The sequence below is a fragment of the Clytia hemisphaerica genome, unplaced genomic scaffold (genome assembly GCF_902728285.1).
Source record: "Clytia hemisphaerica strain Z4C2 unplaced genomic scaffold, Clytia hemisphaerica genome assembly, whole genome shotgun sequence".
Lineage (NCBI taxonomy): Eukaryota > Metazoa > Cnidaria > Hydrozoa > Leptothecata > Clytiidae > Clytia > Clytia hemisphaerica.
The window spans coordinates 1,156,350-1,177,064 of record NW_027103674.1 but is presented as its reverse complement, the minus strand read 5'-3'; the positions used below and the strand labels follow the sequence as shown (position 1 = coordinate 1,177,064).

The 20,715-nt window shown below is 35.3% G+C and overlaps 2 protein-coding genes across 2 annotated transcripts; both read left to right on the top strand.

The window, feature by feature from the left end:
* The first annotated feature begins 4,161 nt into the window (after positions 1-4,161).
* Positions 4,162-12,525, top strand: LOC136803442 (DNA primase small subunit-like). The gene is made up of 13 exons (XM_067060167.1): positions 4,162-4,329; positions 4,639-4,793; positions 5,062-5,168; positions 5,454-5,527; positions 5,993-6,129; positions 6,362-6,429; positions 6,710-6,822; positions 7,448-7,554; positions 8,090-8,204; positions 8,487-8,556; positions 9,112-9,185; positions 10,743-10,841; positions 12,093-12,525. Exons 1-13 carry the CDS (start codon positions 4,194-4,196, stop codon positions 12,110-12,112), a joined length of 1,275 nt encoding a protein of 424 aa, XP_066916268.1. The 5' UTR covers positions 4,162-4,193; the 3' UTR covers positions 12,113-12,525.
* Positions 12,526-14,541: 2,016 nt separating this feature from the next.
* LOC136803441 (calmodulin) lies at positions 14,542-16,133 on the top strand. The gene is made up of 3 exons (XM_067060166.1): positions 14,542-14,650; positions 15,235-15,652; positions 15,882-16,133. The coding sequence occupies exons 1-3, from the start codon at positions 14,648-14,650 to the stop codon at positions 15,908-15,910; spliced, it is 450 nt and encodes a 149-aa protein (XP_066916267.1). The 5' UTR covers positions 14,542-14,647; the 3' UTR covers positions 15,911-16,133.
* Positions 16,134-20,715: the final 4,582 nt, after the last annotated feature.

The following is a 20,715-nucleotide window of genomic DNA, read 5'->3' as shown; positions in this document are numbered from 1 at the left end:
ATTATCCAGCGCATTTTTTATCTTCTTACCTTCTTCATCTTCATTGAAGCACTCGAAGTTTACTGAAGTTAAGCACATAAGATATTCTTATAATTATTGATAATTACTGAAACATCGTTTGTTATGCGCTGAGGTGGAGTGCGTGACGTAACTCGCGCGGCAACTAACTCGCCTTCTGTTGGAAGATAATATTGGGCGTTTTGACGTTACCACCCTTGAAGCAGCGGGCGCCTCTGTCTTTACGCAACTCTTTCTACCATTTTAGATGGTCTTAACAATAGATCCAAAAGGATGCCATAATCTTGGAAGATGATTTGTTTTGGTCTCCGGCTTTGGGAAGTAGCAATGTTTTTGGTTGTTTTCAATGGGAAATGGTAAAGAAACTTAAGTTTACAAGTGTCATTTAGTTTTTGCTGGCTTATAGAATGGCAGGATCCTGGATGGTTTCCCTAACTGGAGGGGCAGAAAGGACAAATTTCCAAGGGCAGTCTCCAGTCTTTCCAGTCTCCAATCCATTCGTCACTTCTCCTTGCCTTCATTGCGGTCCATCGCTATGTCTATTATTTCAAAAAGATTGTACGGCAGCCGGTGTTTTTTTCTTTTTCATGCCCCATTTCACACACCCCACAAACACCCTGCTGTAATTGCGGAAAATTTTTCCCATAATGTGTTTATTGATCTCAGGATCTTGATCTTCCTACAATTTTTCTACTTAGCTTGGCATGTCATCATCTCGCTCACTCTTACACTTTGACATTTGAGTCTACACCTACTTTTGTGCTTTCCACATTTTCACTCAGTGTCTTAGAACATCTTTTGCTAATGTTTTTAACTTTTTAATTTTATTTTATCCTTTATGTTTAAAATCACGAAAATGTACGTAATGTATTATGTGATAATTCAATAGAACTAGAACTCAGGGGTAGAACTATCTTTAACGAAAATTAGCTTGGGGGCAGGCTTGCCACTATTGGAAAACTGGATTGGCTATATGTATTTCCAGAGCCACCATGAAATTTGGAGAATCTTTAGTTTAAATGATTTTTAGCGCAATTGCATTTTTGAAAAATTGCAACAATTTTGTATTATGTATTGTATGTCAGTTTTCTCAGTCATTTTCTTTTTCGTTGGCTGCACGGCATTTCAGACTTTATTAGTTGTCGAACCAGGTTCTGGGCCTACTTTTTTAAACTTTATGTCTATTGGTTTGTTAGGTTCATTTTCACATAAAATTCTCATTTCTTGACAGAATGTTTGATTGGTTTGATTTATATATTTAGAAAATTCAAAAAAATAAATAAAAAAAACATATACAGTAATTATAGTTGTAGATGGTGTATATCTTCTCCTCATAGAGTGCTCAATAAGTAAATAGAGCATTATTATAATAAAGAGTTGACTCAATATTTTCAAAAAATGTTTATGACGTCACATTTGAACGTCATCAGGTGGTTCAAAGATATCAAGCTGAAATTTTCGTCTGTGTCTACATTTGGCAATAATTTCTGATCTCTTATTCAGTAAGTTCTTGCCAGGATCGTTCACGATCTCAAATTTCTCGGCAAGAAACAAATTGCATCGTTTGGTATCTTGAGTAAATGCTTTGGATTTGCGAATGATTCGCCAGGATACGGTTGGTTGGCCGTTTAGTTATTTGATACGCCATACTTCAGCGGATAAAGCTGTGTTGTTGCAGTATCTTTCTAGGTTGAAGTTTGATTTGTGGCTGGTGGACTGGACATTGGACTTTACCGTGACGATGGACTGGGTGTACAAAAAAACAAAAACGGGCAGCAAGGCGAGAAAATCAAGAAAGACTTTCAAAAAGTATTTCAAAAATATGACCTCGAAATAGTCATCCAATGCAACATGAAAACGGTAGACTATCTGGATGTAACGCTTGATTTAAACAGCGGCTGCTACCGACCGTACCACAAACCAAACAACGAGCCGAGTACACTCGAATCATCCACCAGTCATCCTCAAACAGATTCCACTGTCTATCCAGAACAGGCTATCAAATTTATCTTCAAACAAAGCAACGCAACCGTCCCGTATTACGAAGACGCCCTGAAACGATCCGGGCACAACCATAAATTCGAGTACACGCCTAAACAAAACAACAATTGTGGACGTAAAAACAGAAAAAGAAACATCATATGGTTCAATCCACCGTTCAATAACAACGTTGCAACAGATATCGGTCGACAATTCCTGAATCTTGTCAATAAGCACTTCCCCAGAGGTGACAAATTCAATAGCATCTTTAACAAGAGCAGTATAAAGGTCAGCTACAGTTGTATGCCAAATATGAAATCGATAATCAACATGCATAACAAAAAAGTCTTGTCTACCAACGAAAACACAAATGAAAAACAGACCTGTAACTGTACAGAGAGACAGCTATGTCCCATGCAGCAGAACTGCCTGGTAAAAATTATCGTTTACGAAGCAACAGTCACCAGCGATTTACTAAATTATGGAGAGGGAAATACATTGGACTTTGTGAAAGTACAATTAAAAAAAGATTCACCAGCCACAAATCAAACTTCAACCTAGAAAGATACCGCAACAACACAGCTTTATTCGCTGAAGTATGGCGTATCAAAGACCTAAACGGCCAACCAACCGTATCCTGGCGAACCATTCGCAAATCCAAAGCATTTACTCCAGATACCAAACAATGCAATTTGTGTCTTGCGGAGAAATTCAAGATCCTGGCAAGAACTTACTGAATAAGAGATCAGAAATTATTGCCAAATGTAGACACAGACGAAAATTTCAGCTTGATATCTTTGAACCACCTGATGACGTTCAAATGTGACGTCATAAACATTTTTTGAAGACAACATATTGTATTTTATTCTCAACTTCAGTTGAGCTACAATCTGACAATGTCTGTCTGTGTGTCTGTCTGTCTGTCTGTCACAAAAACTTTAGGGCAGCCTGGAGAGTTCAAAAATGCTTGGATTTGGCTGAAATTTGGCACACTTGTTCCTTGGGTGAATATCTGGGGATGTTTTTTTAATTTTTAAAAATTTTGATTTTTGGGGCCTGGGGACTAGTTTTTCGCCAAAACAAGGCTAAAACTTTGGGGCAGCCTGGAGACTTCAAAAATGGTCGGATTTGGCTGAAATTTGGCACACTTGTTTTTTGGGTGAATATCTGGGGGTCTACAATTGAGCCTATAAATAATTTGAAGCCACTGAAGTTGAGCCCAGTGCGTTGCGCACGTTCGACTATTTTCTAACGTTATCTCATTTCACTGAAGATTGGTGCCTGTGCACCATGAAACTCTGAGTTTGAAACAAAGATATTGAGTCAACCCTTTATTATTACAGTAATTATAAAAATATTAGTCCCTTTCTATGTTTCATCTTTATTTTATTTAGTATTTTCAACACTTGCTCTCCTTGAGGTCAGATCTCTGATCTTCACCATATATAGCTATATTTTGTCATTTTTGTGTGACTTCAAGTGAAATTCTGATTATGAAGTTCTGAAAATACGAAAGTCACAGATAATGAGGGTGTACATCGAGACAAAAGTTCAATTTGCGTATGTGTCCTGCAGGATGGACACTTGAGTAACTATATGGGATAGGTCAGTTTATTAGCCATCTCTTTTAATCTATCTGTACACCGACCCCCACCCGTAAGCAGTGATACTTGTATAGACCTAGAGTTGCATAGATAGAGTTGCATACTGTAGAAGTACCGTAAAGTCGGGTAGCTTGCATCAGTGGAGGGAAACTTGCATAGCCATCAAATGACTGACCAATCAAAGCAGCAAAATTTCAAAACAAATGAACTACACAGCTCTTTCACAGCTCTACTCACAGCTCTACTTTACCATTTTTGTTTTGATTCAACTTTGTATTTTAATGACCAGCCAGGTCATTTATTTGAGGGCTATGCATGTTAGCCTCCACTGAGGGGTTCAAAATTGTAACAGAGAGTTACATTACAATTAGATTACATGGTTACAAAATTGAAAATCATGTTTTGCTATTTTGGCCAGCAAAGTTTTCCTAGGAATGAGAAAGTTTGTCACCATTGTTTGTCTTCAATGAGTTTGTTAGTTTTTTTCTCCAGCCTTAATAATTTTACTATCATTATTTTATTTTATTATTTTTATTTTATTAACCAATGTTACCTTTAGAAGACTAAACAAATCTGAAAGGCATAATCATCATGACAGAGATTGAAGAAAAAGCCACACCCACAGAAAACAAGTACTCAGATGACGACCTTGGTATTCTATTAAAACATTACTACAAAAGGCTTTTTCCAACAAAACTCTACCATAAATGGTTACAGTATGGGGAAGGTAAGAAGAAGAACAAAAGTTTTTTCGTGATAGGCCTGAACTTTCTTTATCTTGCATGTGAAAACCATGTTTGTGTATTTAAGACTAATTCCCATGAGAGTGATTTCTCCACATGGTAATAAAAAGAGTGTAAAGTGTACACATCATGGATAGAATAGAAACTGCTTTTTGTAAATTCTACACTTGAATTGACATTTGAAAGCACCTAACATGACTAAAACTTACGGTTTGGAGTAATCTATTGATGTGCAGAAGACAATTCCTTTCTATCACCACAGTAAAAAAAATTTCTCGATAACTTGATTTTAGGAACAACCACATTTGAAAATCGTGAGTTTTCATTTACTTTGAAAGATGATATTTACATTCGATATATGTCATTTGGGGATGCCTCTGATTTGGATAAAGAACTGCAAAAAAGAGTCCCATATAAAATTGATATTGGTGCTGTGTATAACCACAAGGTAAATATGGCCTTGCTTCTTGCTACCAACTGATTGAAAATACTGTTTGGGTACCATATTGGGTGAGCTTGTGAAAGATATATTCTAAACTCCAAGTGATGTTTGAATTTTATTGTCGTAAGAGAAACAAAAGATCTTATTGTGATGATCTTTATTTCTTTGTTATTTTTTATGGGAATGCATACTTTACGAATTTGGGATTTTCTTGAAATGTGTAAAATACATTGATCTTTATTAATTCATCTTTTATTTATATTTCATCCATCAGCCTAAAGATAACAAGACTTTACAAGCAGGAGTATTCAAACCATTAGAAAAGGAATTAGTTTTTGATATTGATATGACAGATTATGACGATGTCAGAACTTGTTGCAGGTATAAATCTTGATTTCTTTCTATCGATCCATTAGTCTCAATTCAATAATCAATTATATATCAACACACTCGAAAATTAGAAAAGCAACTTAAAAAGAAACCATATGACTTATGGCTCATACTCCATGACTCCAAACTATGATTTCAAGTGGGCCAGTCAACATTCCAGATCAGAGCTACTTTTTCTTGAAATTTGTAATTTTGGTTTGGAAAAGGAGCAATTTTGGTCAGGTAATGTTCTGTTTTTGACCGATATTTCTAAACATGCGTACTTTCATTTTATAGCGGTGCAGCAATTTGTAAAAAGTGTTGGCCATTCATGAATTTAGCAATAAAAATCATTGACAAAGTTCTTTCAGGTATTGATTTTTAAATTGCAGCTGATAATCGTTTGAGTCTTTGCTTTGGATCTTCAATCCATAAAGAAGCTATTCTTTCTGATTATCTTATACAAGAGGTTTGACAGAAAGCTAAATTTTCGACGTGGTTATCCAAACTTTGTTGTTATGATCTACCTCGCATCAGAAGTTCTATAAATTTACCACCTTTTAACCACTGTTAGTCAGCTTTTATATGCATCTGCTTATTAGATTTTCTGATTTGTTGCAATACCTAGTTTTCAACAACTTTAGAAATATGCGGAAAAAACTGCTTTTTGAGTTTTTTTCTGATTTGCGCCATTGTTATTATGCAAATTATAAATGCCTGAAATTTTAAGCTCGCCAGCTTCCTCTTTACTTTTGTCCTTTTTTACATCAGTTGGTACAATCAGCCTTCAGTTTGTTGCTATTGTTTGTTATTCTATTTTCTTAACTTTATTTCAGATGACTTTGGGTTTAAACACAGGCTATGGGTATATTCTGGACGTCGTGGTGTCCATTGCTGGGTGGCAGATGAAACGGCCAGGAAGTTGACACAAGCTGGTCGTTCAGCTGTTGCTGAGTATATCAATGTCATAAAGGTTAGCAAATTGAAAGGCTCAATGAAATTTCAATAGGAAAGGTCTCAAGGTGTAAAATAACTAAATCTTAAAAAATAGACAAATCTCAAAGTGTTTGACTGTTAGCTTCGGTATTCTAAGGGTAGTTGTCCAATAAAAAAGAGAATGAACTGTAATGGGGTGAATAGGCTCATCATACTTCTAATTTAGCCTTGCAAAAGGTTATACTAATGATTACAAACTGGTTTTATAGGGTGGAGAGTCACAAAACAAGAAGGTTCAATTTCGAGGAACAAATCATGAACTGCACCCTTCACTCGAGTAAATTCTTTTACCTCATTTTGAAACACTGTAAAGTCTAAAGATGAATTTTGAATTATTGTACTGCCATTTCCCAGTTACGTTTTTGGCCTGAAAAGATCTGAATGTTACGTTTGATTTTCTGGTGTTATATTTTGTTTTGTTGTGAGTAGTGTAATACGGCGTAATAAGGTTTTGTGACAAAGCATTATATTGGCTTATAGATTAGTATTACAATACAGCATTACATTGACTTGTTCCTCCCTTGTGATTTCTATTCTTTGAAACTTTGATTTTATAGGCGTGCCAAAGCACACGTGACAAAATATTTCAATGACAGTTATTTGACTGACCAAAATATTTTGGAAAATGAAGAGCAAAGAGAATTGATGTTGAAACTTATTCCTGATGAAAGTAAGAAGAAATAAACAATCATTCTCTCAACTTTGTAGATAGAAAAGAGGCATTACTATCTCAAATTTCAACAAATCTGAAGCATTATTGCAGAAAAATTTGAAGAATCACATCCTTTTTATCTCTTTTTTGGTCTAAATTACGTTTTACATGTTTTGGTTTCCACGAAGTGACGTCAGTTCTTTAAAACAGTACTGTAATGACTTCAAGTGAATCAATCTTTCCCCAAGGTTCCTAGAGAGGGAGATATGTAAATTGTTTCAGACGGAAGGATGTCGTGGAAAAATCAATGTCGGTCTTGTAAAAGAATCCGAGCTGTTTATATTCCAAGTTCCCTCTGAGCTAAAGAACTTTGTTCTGACCACTGAAACAATGAACTGGCACCACAGATGTCTTATATAAAACACTAAATGGAGTTTCTTCATCCCTGAAGCGAAATAATCCGCCATCTTCAATAAGGAGACCACCGCTCGGTGCCGGCAATTTGATTTAGTCCTTTTTCCCACCTCCTCGGTTTGGAAATACAGAGTAGCTCTATCTAGTACTATATATGAGATATCTGTGACTGGCACCAATTAGTAGTTTTGCGTTGTGTAGATGAACCTCTCGATGCTTTGTTTTTTAGAAACAAGAAAGACAGTTAGTGAACATTGGGAAACAATGGGAAAAAAAGCCTCAACCGAAGAGCTCTGGACATATCTTTCTCAAACTGTGGAAGAAAAACATTTCAATGTAAGTTTTAGGACGTTTGTTTGGGCTTCACCTGATCAGTCACCAAAACATAAGCCCAATGATCCTTTTCTTGGTGGGAGGTCCAAATTCTTGTATTTTTTCCTTTTAAGAGGTGTGGCAATTGAGTTCCAATTTTTTTTTCCCCTTGATATCAGTTTATTAAGGCTTTCTTTCTAACTCGATACATTACCTGTGACTCTGTAGTGCACCTTGAAAATATTGATGGAATGGAAAAAATAAGAGTAAGACAATTTTTTGAAGTGAGGATTGCTTATCTGATTCTTTTCAGCGGGGACAAAAATTTAAAGTATTAGAGTATAATCTTCCACTGATGACAATACTTTGGCCAATCTTTCCAGTAGAATAGGACGTCCCAGTGGGTATGTAAGAAGGGGGTGTTGTTAGTCAAATTGAAATTTACCTTTATATTTACCCTTTGAACTCTTTTAGTGTGTGATGGTCTGTCCCCTACTACACATCAAGTACTTTTGGCTAACTCTGGAACGATATACTATAAAATCTTTTTATATTACAGAAACATATTGCTGACGAGATTATGTTTCAATACGTGTACCCAAGACTTGATATTAACGTCAGCAAAGGATTGAATCATTTACTGAAAAGTCCATTCTGTATTCATCCCAAAACCGGTAATTCAACTTTTAAGATCTTTACTAATAATTATTAACATTATTGGACAAATTCTGAACGTGAAAATTCTTTTTGATTGCTTAATAGATCTAGTAAGACAAATGGTTCTATGGATTTTTGTTTGTCAAAATCTGTTACGCTTCTCCAGACAAAATGGATACTTATTCTCGCTAATATGCCCTCTCTTTAATCATCGCACGTTTCTTGTAAATTATCAATTATATTATTCCCTGTGGCGAATCATTTACTTTTACCTAACGAGCAGTATTTTTCTTTAACAGGTCGAGTTTGCGTACCAATCAATCCATCTAAAGTTGATGATTTTGAACCTGAAAAAGTTCCTACTATTAGGTTTGTAGATCGTTTTATGTTTTGTTCTTACTAAGCATTTTGAAATTTTCGAGATAGTAATATACACTCTGTAAACTCAATTATTCAAATATTTTTTGATTAAAATACGCTCATAAACCCTAAATTTAAGAAAATAATGCAAATATTGAATTTTTTTATTCGGGCGGGTTAAAAAAAACTGGGTCGCCTGGGCCGTGGCGCTCCTAGCTCCAGTCTTTCCGGAATAGAACCGACAGATTTGAGCAATCTCATGATTCCAGTGGTACTCAGGGTTAAGCACTGAATAATCAGTTGATTTTATCATTTTTCATGTTAGCCCAATCTACACTTAACTAGACCGAGATAGAAACATCTCACTCTATCAAAATAGGTACAGGACATGTAAATCCCCATCGCTTTTAGAAATATAGAGAAGGGCTTTGCTTGAGGGACGTTAGCTCTAGTTTAGAAGGCCGACTTTGTGCATACTTCAATTCACATAGAATTGGCAGAAAGTCAGTTGTCTAGACTAGGATTTTCCACATGAATTAATATCTTATCCTTGAATTCGTTCAGTCAATTGATGGAAGAATTAGATGAAGCGAAGAAATCAAGTGATGGAAATACTCAAGATACGAAAGACTCGAAAGGTTTGTATATTTAGTAATTGATATACATCCATACGTAGCTTTCTCTTACTTTAGACGTGGTGGGTCTTCAGAGCAAAACGTTAATTTGTACTACAGTGGAGTCTCTCTAACTCGAACCTCTATAACTCGAATGCCTCCTTAACTCAAACAAAGTTTATGGTCTCTTCAGTTAACATTGCCTTATGAACCTTACTCCATAACTCGAAATTTGGAACAAATTTGTGTTCACTTGCGTGTTCGAGTTATGGAGACTCCTTGCACCTAAATAAATTCTTGAAATACTTAATATATTTTGACTTGGTAAATTGACCACAGATTAGCGAAATATTCGTGAATAGTTTGTGTTTCATTTTGGGAAATAAAATTTTGAACGATAAGGGACATTTCAATTTGAGGTAAACATTGACAGCCCGTTTGACAGGCATACATCGAAAATAATCCGATGAATTATCTCATCTGACATGTCTTTCCACGAGACATGATTGTGACGTCTATTACACACCCACTCCTGTCATATTTTTTTCTTCTGTTGATCCTCGCTTGACTACCTAATCAAATATTTTCTCGATAATCAAAGGAGATTTGCCTTATTGTGTTCATTTCTAAATGTAATAAGATCTCGCAAAATTTTCTTCCTCTTTTGACTGTATACATGTATGGCAAGAAGTCTCAAGTCAAGTTCTTACCCTTCCTTCAGATTTAAAGATTTTTTTCAGAATTTTTAAAATTAAAATTGTGAAACTTTATTTCCTTTTCATTTTGATTGTATGACCTTTGTTTTGTAATACGAACTCACGTTCTCTTACTACTCGAGACCAAAACAGCACCTATAATTGTGTCTGTCTTGTGTGTAGTATTAACGGTGTTCAAAATGAAATGCAAAATAGCTTCTATTAAACAGAATTATTGCAGTAGAGTCTTCATAACTCAAACCTCAATAGCTCGAATTTCTTTTTAAATAGGACATGATTCTGATCTTTTCAAGCACGTCTCTATAACTCGAATTTTCCATAACTCGAACAAATATACGTTTCCCGTGAGTGTTCGAGTTATTAGAGACTCCACAGTAGTTTTTTCAAGACAGAACCGCTGTTTTTTGAACTCATAACAATGAGTCATGTAATATTTTCCACTACAAGTTTTGAACTTGGTATTATCATTTTTATTATGACATATTGTTTGAAACATGATCTGTTTGTAAGATAATATGACAAATGAGTCATTGTAACATAACAATTGGATTTACATATTATCTTTACTCTGCATATCTTGCTCTTACGTGAAGCATCATAGACTCCTACATGTTTTTTATACAAAAAGACAAACACAAATATTTCGACTGACCCATAGTAGTGAATTAACCACTTTAACCAAATTAACCACTTTCAGACGATAATCGTACCTACCCGACATGTGTTATCTAAAGAATTGATAAAAAAATTTCCTACTGTGTTTTGACTTTAACTACGTGTGTCGTCCTAATTTAATACTAATACCTCTTTAGTCTCCTTTGATCTTTCATTATGTTTATAATTTCTTGTCTTCTCTTTTTATTAGAATACATGTCTACATCATTACGTGATAGTATTGTACTCTTCAAGAAATTCGTCACCAGCCTTGACGTGCAGTTGAGAGGCGACAAGCCTGCGAAACAAGGTATAGTTTTTTCAGTACAACACCAATCTTTTTTCTTACCCCGAATTTCTATGACATTTTAATGTCATAGAACTAACAAGTGACAGACCAACGTGTTTTATTGATCTCTTAGATGTCTAATGTTTTTTGCCTTTCTTCCAGACTCATTCTTTTTATCCAATTCGTGATCGTTTTATGGTCAGAAGCAAGAGAGATATTTTATAAATATGTGTTCTTATCTTCTAGGAGACCACATGTCATGACCCCGGGGGGTACTTAGGCAAATGGAGGGTATGGTATATGCTGCCCTTAAGGGTACCTTTTTTGGATTTCCAAAGTCCCGCTAAGGGTCGGAAAAATCAGAAATTCAAATTTCAGTCCCACTAAGGGCTGGAAAAATAGGAAAATTTCAATTTTTTAGCCTCGGAAAGATAGTAATTTGATCGAAATTGGTCAAATTAGTCGCGCTAAGGGTCGTAAATTCCCAAAATTTTACTTTGTTTTCTCCTTTTTAGTCCCGGTAAGGGTCCAAAGGTCGAAAGTCGGGCGGCACCCCCCGTCAGCTCGCAACCCTAGTACCCCCCCCCCCGGGGGGGGGGCAGTCAGGCAAATTGACCGACGGGTATGTGCAGCGGTTAAGGGTATGTTTTTCAAAACATCAGGAATGCAGTGTAAGGGTGGACTTTTGATAAATGCACTGTAAGGGTGGAAATTTCAGCAAATCTGGGAAAAATTGCAAATTTTTGCTCGAAAATCTTGATTTTTTTTTTGCTCTAAAAGAGTTTAAAATTTGAAAAAATGCACTGTAAGGGTATGAATTTCACCGATTTTTTTTTGCTCTAAAAGAGTTTAAAATTTGAAAAAATGCACTGTAAGGGTATGAATTTCACCGATTTTTTTCTGCACTGTAAGGGTGCGATTCTAAAAGCCAATTTTTTCGCCGCACATACCGTCAGTAGGTAAACCCACTAAAAATTTCTAGGGTTACTAGAACAAGAACACGTTTGATGACCTTGATTATACCCCTGTCTCGTCAGAACACATCATTATTTCTAGCTGATTAATTTTTGAAGATCTTATCAGAACAGATAAATATTTCTAGGTGAAACATACTCTCAAAACACATCGGAAAAAAGGTCGCCTCGCCGGCTGCTTTCGTATGGTTATTAGAAGGTGCAAATATCGCCATGGTGACCGACAATTTTCCCCATAAAAGTTTGGTCACCATTGTAAGCATAACAGTACTCAAACGATTTCCTTTTTTCACTTTAGAGAACAAAATTGATTGGTAATTTTCGTATGGCTGTGGACAACAGACGAGAGGAAAAGTTGTGTTGTTGACATTGAACCTGCAAAACAAAATTGACTCATTTTTTGAGCAGAAGAGGAAAAAACCTCTATATAACCGTCTAATTTTTATTAGGTCTTATAATATAGATAAGAAGGGTAGTATAGAATTCAAACCCAAAAACCTAAAGTTTCTATTAAAGTAACACTGCTTGACTTCTTGCTTCCTTTGTGTTGGAATTTATTATTGGACCAAAAAGACCTAAACAAGTTTTCGCCTTTATGGACTGCCTCCCTTTATGGATTTTATTTTTATTTAGTAATGTACGGATCTTTATCATTTTTAGTCGTTTTTTTTTTGTTTAGCCATAATTTAATTTAACGCAAGAAGAAAAATAGTGTACATATTTTTACGAAATGATGAAACTCTCTTGCTTCCCTTCCTTTTCTTACACCTTTTTTTCAAATGGCAACAAGAGAATATTTTGTCTTACATCTTGATTGCCTCTTGATTTCTCATTTTCCCTCTTTTATTGGAAGTTTATTTTTGATGAAAATTCACCAGTACTTATTAAAATCTAAGACTTGTCCCTCTGAAAGGAAACCACGTCCTTAGCATATTATATTATCAGCTTTTCGATACTCTTGATGCTAGATGATTCTTTTGGCGTCTCAGCCTCGCGGGGGAAGAAGTTTCTTATTCTTCTTATTTTATCTCCTTTTTGACGTTTTTTTATGAGAACTTCCAAAATTTTTGAAGCCTTCTTATGTTCTTAAGTTTTCGAGTTTTAAGCCTAAAAATGTTCTTATTCTTACCACTTTCTGAGTATTAGGTGTTGTGTCTGCAAAGCCTTAAAATATTCTGTTCCTTGTTTAATATTTTGGCGATTGAAGTCTTACGTTCTTAAGTTTGTTCCCCGGGGGGGTTACTTAGGCAAAATGGGTGCCGGGTATGTGCGAGCCATAAGGGTACCTTTTCTCATTCCTCAAAAGTCTCTCAAAGGGGTACAAATTCAAAAGGTAGTCTCTGAAAGGGTCCCAAAATCACGAAAATCAAAGATTTCTCTCTCAAAGGGGCACGATTTCCAAAATTTTGACCAAAATTTGGCGAAAATCAAACCAAAATTTGGAAAAATGGACCAAAATTTAGGAAAAAATCTCTCAAAGGGTCCCAAAATCACCAAAATTTTGTCTCTCAAAGGGTCGATTTTCGATTTTCGGCTCGGACATACCCGTCACCTCGCAAACCTAGTACCCCCCCCCCCCGGGGTTTGTTCTTATAAAAACATGTATTAGGAAAAATCATAGGTGAACGGTGCATACTCTAAACGCAAAAGTTATATCTCCAGACTAAGTGACTCTTCTAGATTATATGTGAAAAGAAAAACTAACAAGAAAATTAGTGCAGTAAAACAAAGCACCAAAACATCACAGAACATTCTGGTTACATGGAATATGCCCAACGGCAAAATAAAAAATAATTGGTTTAAAATTGAAGTTAAGCTACCACCAACTTAATAAGAAGAAGCCGATGCAGAAACTCGGAAAGGGGCTAAGTCCCGGGGGGGGGGTACTTAGGCAAAAATGGATGATGGGTTTGTGCGGACGGTAAGGGTCGGTATTTTCACCTTTAAAAGTCTCTCTAAGGTCGGAAAAATCAGAAAATTTTAAATTAGTCTCTCTAAGGGTCGGAAAATTCAGGATTTTTAGGAAATTTTTTGATTTCCAGGGAAAAAAATTGTAATAAAGCATCTAAGGGTATGACTTTTTTCAAAAATCGAAAAAAAAAATCAAAAAGTCTCTCTAAGTGTCACCTTTTCAGCAAAAATCAGTCTCTCTAAGGGTCGGTTTAGACCCGTCCGCACATACCCCTCATTCACCAACCCTAGTACCCCCCCCCCCCCCCCCCCCCGGGGGCTAAGTCTAAGTAAATGGTAAAAAAACCGGGTCGGGTTGTGGACAGCGAAATTTCGTTCGTTTCGTCGTCGCATTAGCCATTAGTATCCCCTCTCCCTTTAAAGGGTAAAGAAGTAAAGAAGATGAATAGGTTAAAAAACACGAAAGACAAGATGAAATGAGTACTCAAATTTTGTTTTGTAATTAAAGCGAGGTTAACCTGCCTGATTCGCGTTAATAACTTGAGTAAGTAGTTATATGCTATATTTGATAGGTGTAATGTACGAATTTAGAACGCCATGCCCTGAAATAATTTTCCCGCTAAAGCCACTACTAGGGTCGCCATTATGGTTAGACGTACACAAATAATTATTCGAAAAGCTTTCCTTTGATTGGATTAAAGAGACACCTTATAAGGTTATGTACATAATTAGAATAAATTATTCACTTACTTGCCTTTGATTGGTTTTCAGTTATTTTATTTTATCAATTCAAAATTATGCGTTTGACCAAATATGGAGTCTAATTTATTATGAATGGCGCGTATTTATGTTCGATTTCAGCCCTTCAATGTTCACAGTCACAAATCTTTGAGTTGGTAACCAGTAACTTGTTCGTGTTAAAAAACCCTAAACATCTCCACAATGGTAAGAGTATTAATTTGTCTTAGCTACTTAAGTTCCAAAATATTTGATTGATATTGTGATCATCTCGATTAGTTAACATCCCGGGGGGGGCACTCGATCTGAAATCGACCATACGTTCGGCCCAAAATTTGGCTTCTAAAATCGGACCCTTACAGTGCAGTGAATTTCCATGAAAAGTCATACCCTTACAGTGCACTTTTTCAAAATTTCTCGCCCGTAAGGGCGAAAATTTTTGCAATTTTCCAAGAAAATGTGGAATTTTTCCTCCAAAATTGACCAATTTTGTGATAATTTTACCAAAAAATTGGCCTTTTACCAAAATTTCCTACCCTTACAGTGCAGTTCAGTGCAGTCTTGTAATTTCATACCCTTACAGTGCACTAGCTGAACTATGAAAAACCTACCCTTAAGGGCCGAACGTCTGGTAGGTCATTTACCTTGAGTGCCCCCCCCGGGGTTAACATGTTCCATCGCTGAGTAAAGCTAAAGTTGAAAAGTTGTTATTGACATTTTACAAAGAGTGGAAAGTTGGTAACGCCCCTTTCTGGACTTCAGTTGTTAAAGACTGGTTTTCTCTTCCTTAGGCTGATCAACTGACTGAAGAACAAATTGCTGAATTCAAAGAAGCTTTCTCCCTATTCGACAAAGACGGAGATGGCACCATCACAACCAAAGAATTGGGAACTGTCATGAGAAGTTTAGGACAAAACCCAACTGAAGCTGAACTCCAAGACATGATCAATGAAGTTGATGCTGACGGTAACGGTACTATTGACTTTCCAGAATTTTTAACCATGATGGCACGAAAAATGAAAGACACTGATTCTGAAGAAGAAATCAAAGAAGCTTTCAGAGTTTTCGATAAAGACGGCAATGGTTTCATCAGTGCTGCTGAATTACGACATGTCATGACCAACTTAGGAGAAAAACTTACAGATGAAGAGGTTGACGAAATGATCCGTGAAGCTGATATTGATGGAGACGGTCAAGTAAACTATGAAGGTAAATATTTTCTTTCCTGAAACTCATTTTACTTTGGTGAATTTTCTGTCATTTGATTTTCTACCATATTGCTCAAATGTAATAACACTCAATACAAATATCTGTGACTGGGCCAGCAATCTTGTATGAAAAGTACTTATTTGTGAAACATGATAACACATGTTCAGGTTTTATGAAATGATATTACCTCACTGCATTGACTTAAAATACCTTTCAATTTCCTTTTTAGAATTCGTCAAGATGATGATGTCTAAGTAAATGGGGTTAACCAAGTGATTCTGGTGATACTTGTGTAAATATTGTAATAAATCTGTTGAATGCATACAGTTCATCCACCAACCACTACGTCATGATCAGACACGAACATTGATAGAGAGAATAAAATATCGGGAAAAATGGGATAACAAAGTTTTTAACATTTGCCTGTAAAATGGGAGATCTAATATTTATTGTTCTTAAATAAATTCAAATTTTAATATAATTTACTTGCTCCCTGATTTTGTGCCTGTTGACCTTGTTCTGCGGGGGTTATTGTGCTAGTCCCCATGCACCCGCTGTTCTGGTACATTCTTTTGACGATGTATGAGAAATATCCCAAGGTTTTAATGACAGGCTAACAAATAGCACACTTTTTTGACCTACCTGGAGGTCCTTTATTAATCAATCCTTGTTTGTTTGTCACCAGCTTTTTTTATCGGGATCAAATTAGGATTTATCTTATTTAGGTGAATTGATCCCTGAAGCTCATTTTTACATATGAAATTCAAGGCAGCTTCTGGCAGCTTAGTTAATTGCTAATACACCGGTTGCAAAATTGTATCGAAAAAGTTCACGTGATTTTATTTCCATGTTATCTGTTGTATTTTGAGGTCGATTGTTTTGGTAAAAGCACTTTGCAAAGCTATAAAGGGGTATGGGAATCAAAATAACTTGGGTGCAGATTTTTTTTCTGACACTTTGTGATTTTCAAACAAATATGACGGTCTCAGGTAGGCTGCACACATCCCCTCTGATAAGTTTTGATATAGGGGATGCGAATCAGGCTCACAAAGCGCTTCCGAACTTAGCAAAAAATCTGCTAACCAAAAAAAGAGTTGAATGATAGAGAACTTTGATTGACAGTTTGTCGTCTTTTGTTATCTTGAGAGTTTTGTTTGCTAATTCAATTAATTTCGATAAACAAAAAGAAATAGAGGAGAAAGAGAGATTTCTAGCCATATGTTCTTTTTATTTGAATCTTTATTTGATTTCTATTTACGTCATCAAATAACTCAAACAATACACATCGAGTGTTTTGAAAAATACAAGTCGCCAAAATTCTGCAAAATACATAGCTATTCGGTAATTTTCTCGGAAGCGATATCAGAGCCCGATTCGCATCCCCTATATCAAAACTAATTTGGGGATGCATGCAGCCTAGGTCTCAGGCAAAAATTATAGGGTCAAAAATTAATTAATTACTTTAACTTGAGAGAAAAGTTCTGTTCCTGTTCTATATTTTCGGAAAGCTCTCAAAAAATTAAAATTATTGATATATTACGAGTATAGGTGATTTCAGTACCTAACTCGAAATATTGAGCTTTAAACAGCTGTTTCTGGCTGAAAAATAATGTTTATAAGGGTTAATATGTCATACTTGCAGTACGTTAGTCTACACAATAGACAGCTCCGGGCTAGGCTGCATGCATCCCCAAATTAGTTTTGATATAGGGGATGCGAATCAGGCTCTGATATCGCTTCCGAGAAAATTACCGAATAGCTATGTATTTTGCAGAATTTTGGCGACTTGTATTTTTCAAAAAACTCGATGTGTATTGTTTGAGTTATTTGATGACGTAAATAGAAATCAAATAAAAAGAACATATGGCTAGAAATCTCTCTTTCTCCTCTCTTTCTTTTTGTTTATCGAAATTAATTGAATTAGCAAACAAAACTCTCAAGATAACAAAAGACGACAAACTGTCAATCAAAGTTCTCTATCATTCAACTCTTTTTTTGGTTAGCAGATTTTTTGCTAAGTTCGGAACGGTTTTGTGAGCCTGATTCGCATCCCCTATATCAAAACTTATCAGAGGGGATGTGTGCAGCCTAGCTCCGGGCTTTTTAGGCCTTACTCTTGGTCTATAGGCGGCCACTAGGAAGGAAGATATGACGTAGCCTAGCAATACATACTCTCGGGTACCTAATAGCCGGGGGGGCTCGCTAATTAATTTTTCGACAATTTTCCACCCAGGACATTCTTATTCCAACCCCCCCCCGCGTTTATTGAATTGGGAAATTAATTTTTGAAAGTTCCCTCTTTTGCCCTAATTCTACTGTATCAGCCTCCTTTTCGAACATTGTCCACCCAGGACATTTTTATTCCAACCCCCCCGCTTATTAAATTTTGGGAGTTTTTCCAACCCCCCGGCTATTAGGTACCCGAGAGTATTCACTTAAAGTTACAGTGCTACAATCATGGACAGAAATGTTTGAGAAAACGCTCTGAACACTGAAACCTGTGAAAATTATACTTCAGAAATTTCAAAATGAGATCTTCTCAGGGGGGGGGTCAGTACTAAAATGTAAGACATACATGAGTATTAAAAGGATTTTCGCTAATTTTTGACATACCCCCACCTATTTTTTGAAAATGTTATTTTAGTACACATGTACTAAAATCATTTTGAGTAATTTAACATAGATACCACCCATTTTTTGCCCTTTTACGGCTTTAAATTTACCAAAATGGGGTCATTGTTACAAACCTAGTCGAATTTAGTGCATCAATCTGCAAAATAATATAATTTTATTACTAGACTTTGCTGAACTGTACATAAAAATATTTTAAAAAAATATTAAAACAATTAGAAAAATTCTGAAAGATGAAAAAAAAAATCAAATTTTTTCCAAAATTGTTAAAAAAATGCTCCATTTTGGCTGATTTTAGAACAAAATACTATTTTTTTTCAAAAATTTCTTTAAGGGACCACCCTTTTTGGTATTTTAGTACACATGGTACTAAAATTATTTTTGAGCTTTTTTGCAGTACCACCACGTCACTAAATGTCATGATGTCTGAGTATTTAGTATCGACCCCCCCCCCTGATCCTCTTTTTCCTTCAACTGCTATGTTGTACTTTTGTGAATTGAGCTAACTTGAAAACACTTGACTGGATGCGAAATATTATTGATTTTGAGCATAGGAAATTTTCTTAAAATTCCTCTTTTTTGGAAAATTACCAGTGGAGACTTAAAACACCTACCCTTAAAACCACTGCATGAAAAACTGGGATTTCCCAATTCTGCACTGTACGTAAATTTGATTTATTTTGGCATTTCCCAGTAGAAATATCATTTCTTGGAAATATGATATTTCTTTTGTAGTAAATATAAAATAAACACATGTTCATTCATATTTTCACATGCCGAAATTTCACATTCAGACATTTCCTCAAAATAAATATCATATTTACTACAAAAGTAAACGCGACAGAAATTTCACATTCAGACGTTTTCTGACCTTTCTCAAACGGATTTCTACAGATTTAAGAAAACCGAAATCCCAGTTTTTCATGCAGTGAACATACAAAGTTGGGTTTTGGGCTCTCTTAACCAACAAACTTGATTTAATATTGTATAATTCACTTTTTTACAATTAATATACTGTAGGTATTAGCTTTCATAAAATACCTAATTCCAAGAATTTTAATTATCGCGGAGTATCGTAAAATTTGTCCATCTCAAAGAAATCGCAATGCCCTCAAAGTTTATTTTAACCCTTTAAGTGCCACGGTTTTATTTTATTGTCGCGACTAAAAAAAAGTACTCTCAAGGAGTGATTTTTTTCGTGCCTTTTAAAAATAGTTTTTACATTTCGAAAAGACATCCTTTTCAAAAGTATACACAGAAACTTTGTTGAAAACTTATTCGTAGTTGTAGTAATGAAAATTATTGTTTCAATACTGGCACTTTCATGTTTTAAAATTTTTAATTTAATTTAAAATTAAAATTAAAAATGTATTATCAACTGAGGATTGTTTGTAAAAACATTAAACTGCCAGTATTGAAACAATATTTTTCATTACTTCAACTACGATATAAACCGGGGGGTGGCAGCTGGGCAAAAGGACCGACGGGTATGTGCGGGTCCTAAGGGGCTCCTAATGGTACACCTTTTCCGATATGTTTAAAATGCACTGTAAGGGTAGAAATTTCAGAAAATTCTTGAAAAATGCTAGAATTTTGACCATCTTTTCACGAAAGGGATCGAAAATTTTCAGGAAAATGCACACTAAGGGTATGATTTTCACTGATTTTTGCTGCACTGTAAGGGTGCAATTTTAAAAGCCAATTTTTGGACCGCACATACCGTCAGTCCGCAAACCCAGTTTGAATGAAAGTTATGACCCTTCAAAGCCGTTTTTTGACAAAAAAAATAGGTGCAGTTGCATTATGGGCATAAAATCCTGAAAAATACAAATATTGTTATGGGAATGGATTTCTAGCAAGTATTTGATCAATTGAATCACGGTTCAGCACCTGAATTGCAATTTCACAGTTTCAGTAAGTTGTAAACAATGGGGTCAATGTTTGTAGATTTCAAGGTGTAATAGTGTAGATTTTAAGGTGCAATAGTGTATAGGTTTTAAGGTGTACCGTAATTTGATTTTAGCGTATAGTTTTGAAAATATTTAGGTACCAATGATCTAATAATAAATAATAATTAGTAACTTTGCAGTGAAACACTGTTCAAGGTCGTTCAAATTTTGAGACCAAAAGGACTATTTTATAAAAGGTTATTCAAGAAAACCATTTTGTAGGTTTTAAAGGGGTAAATTAGCTAAAATTGCATTTTTTCACGAAACAAAAAAAATTTTCTTAGCAGCTTTTACAAAAATTTCAGCCCTTACTGTTTTCTCTATCAGTATATAGAGAGTACCTTTTCTTGTTGTATCCACTGTATTCTATTGTAATTTTTTTTTTGAACTTGAAGTCGAAAAAATTCTGAAAAATTTTCAAAATATGATAAAAATGACAAATTTTAGTACCAACCTACTAAAAACTTTCTCTTTCTCATTTTG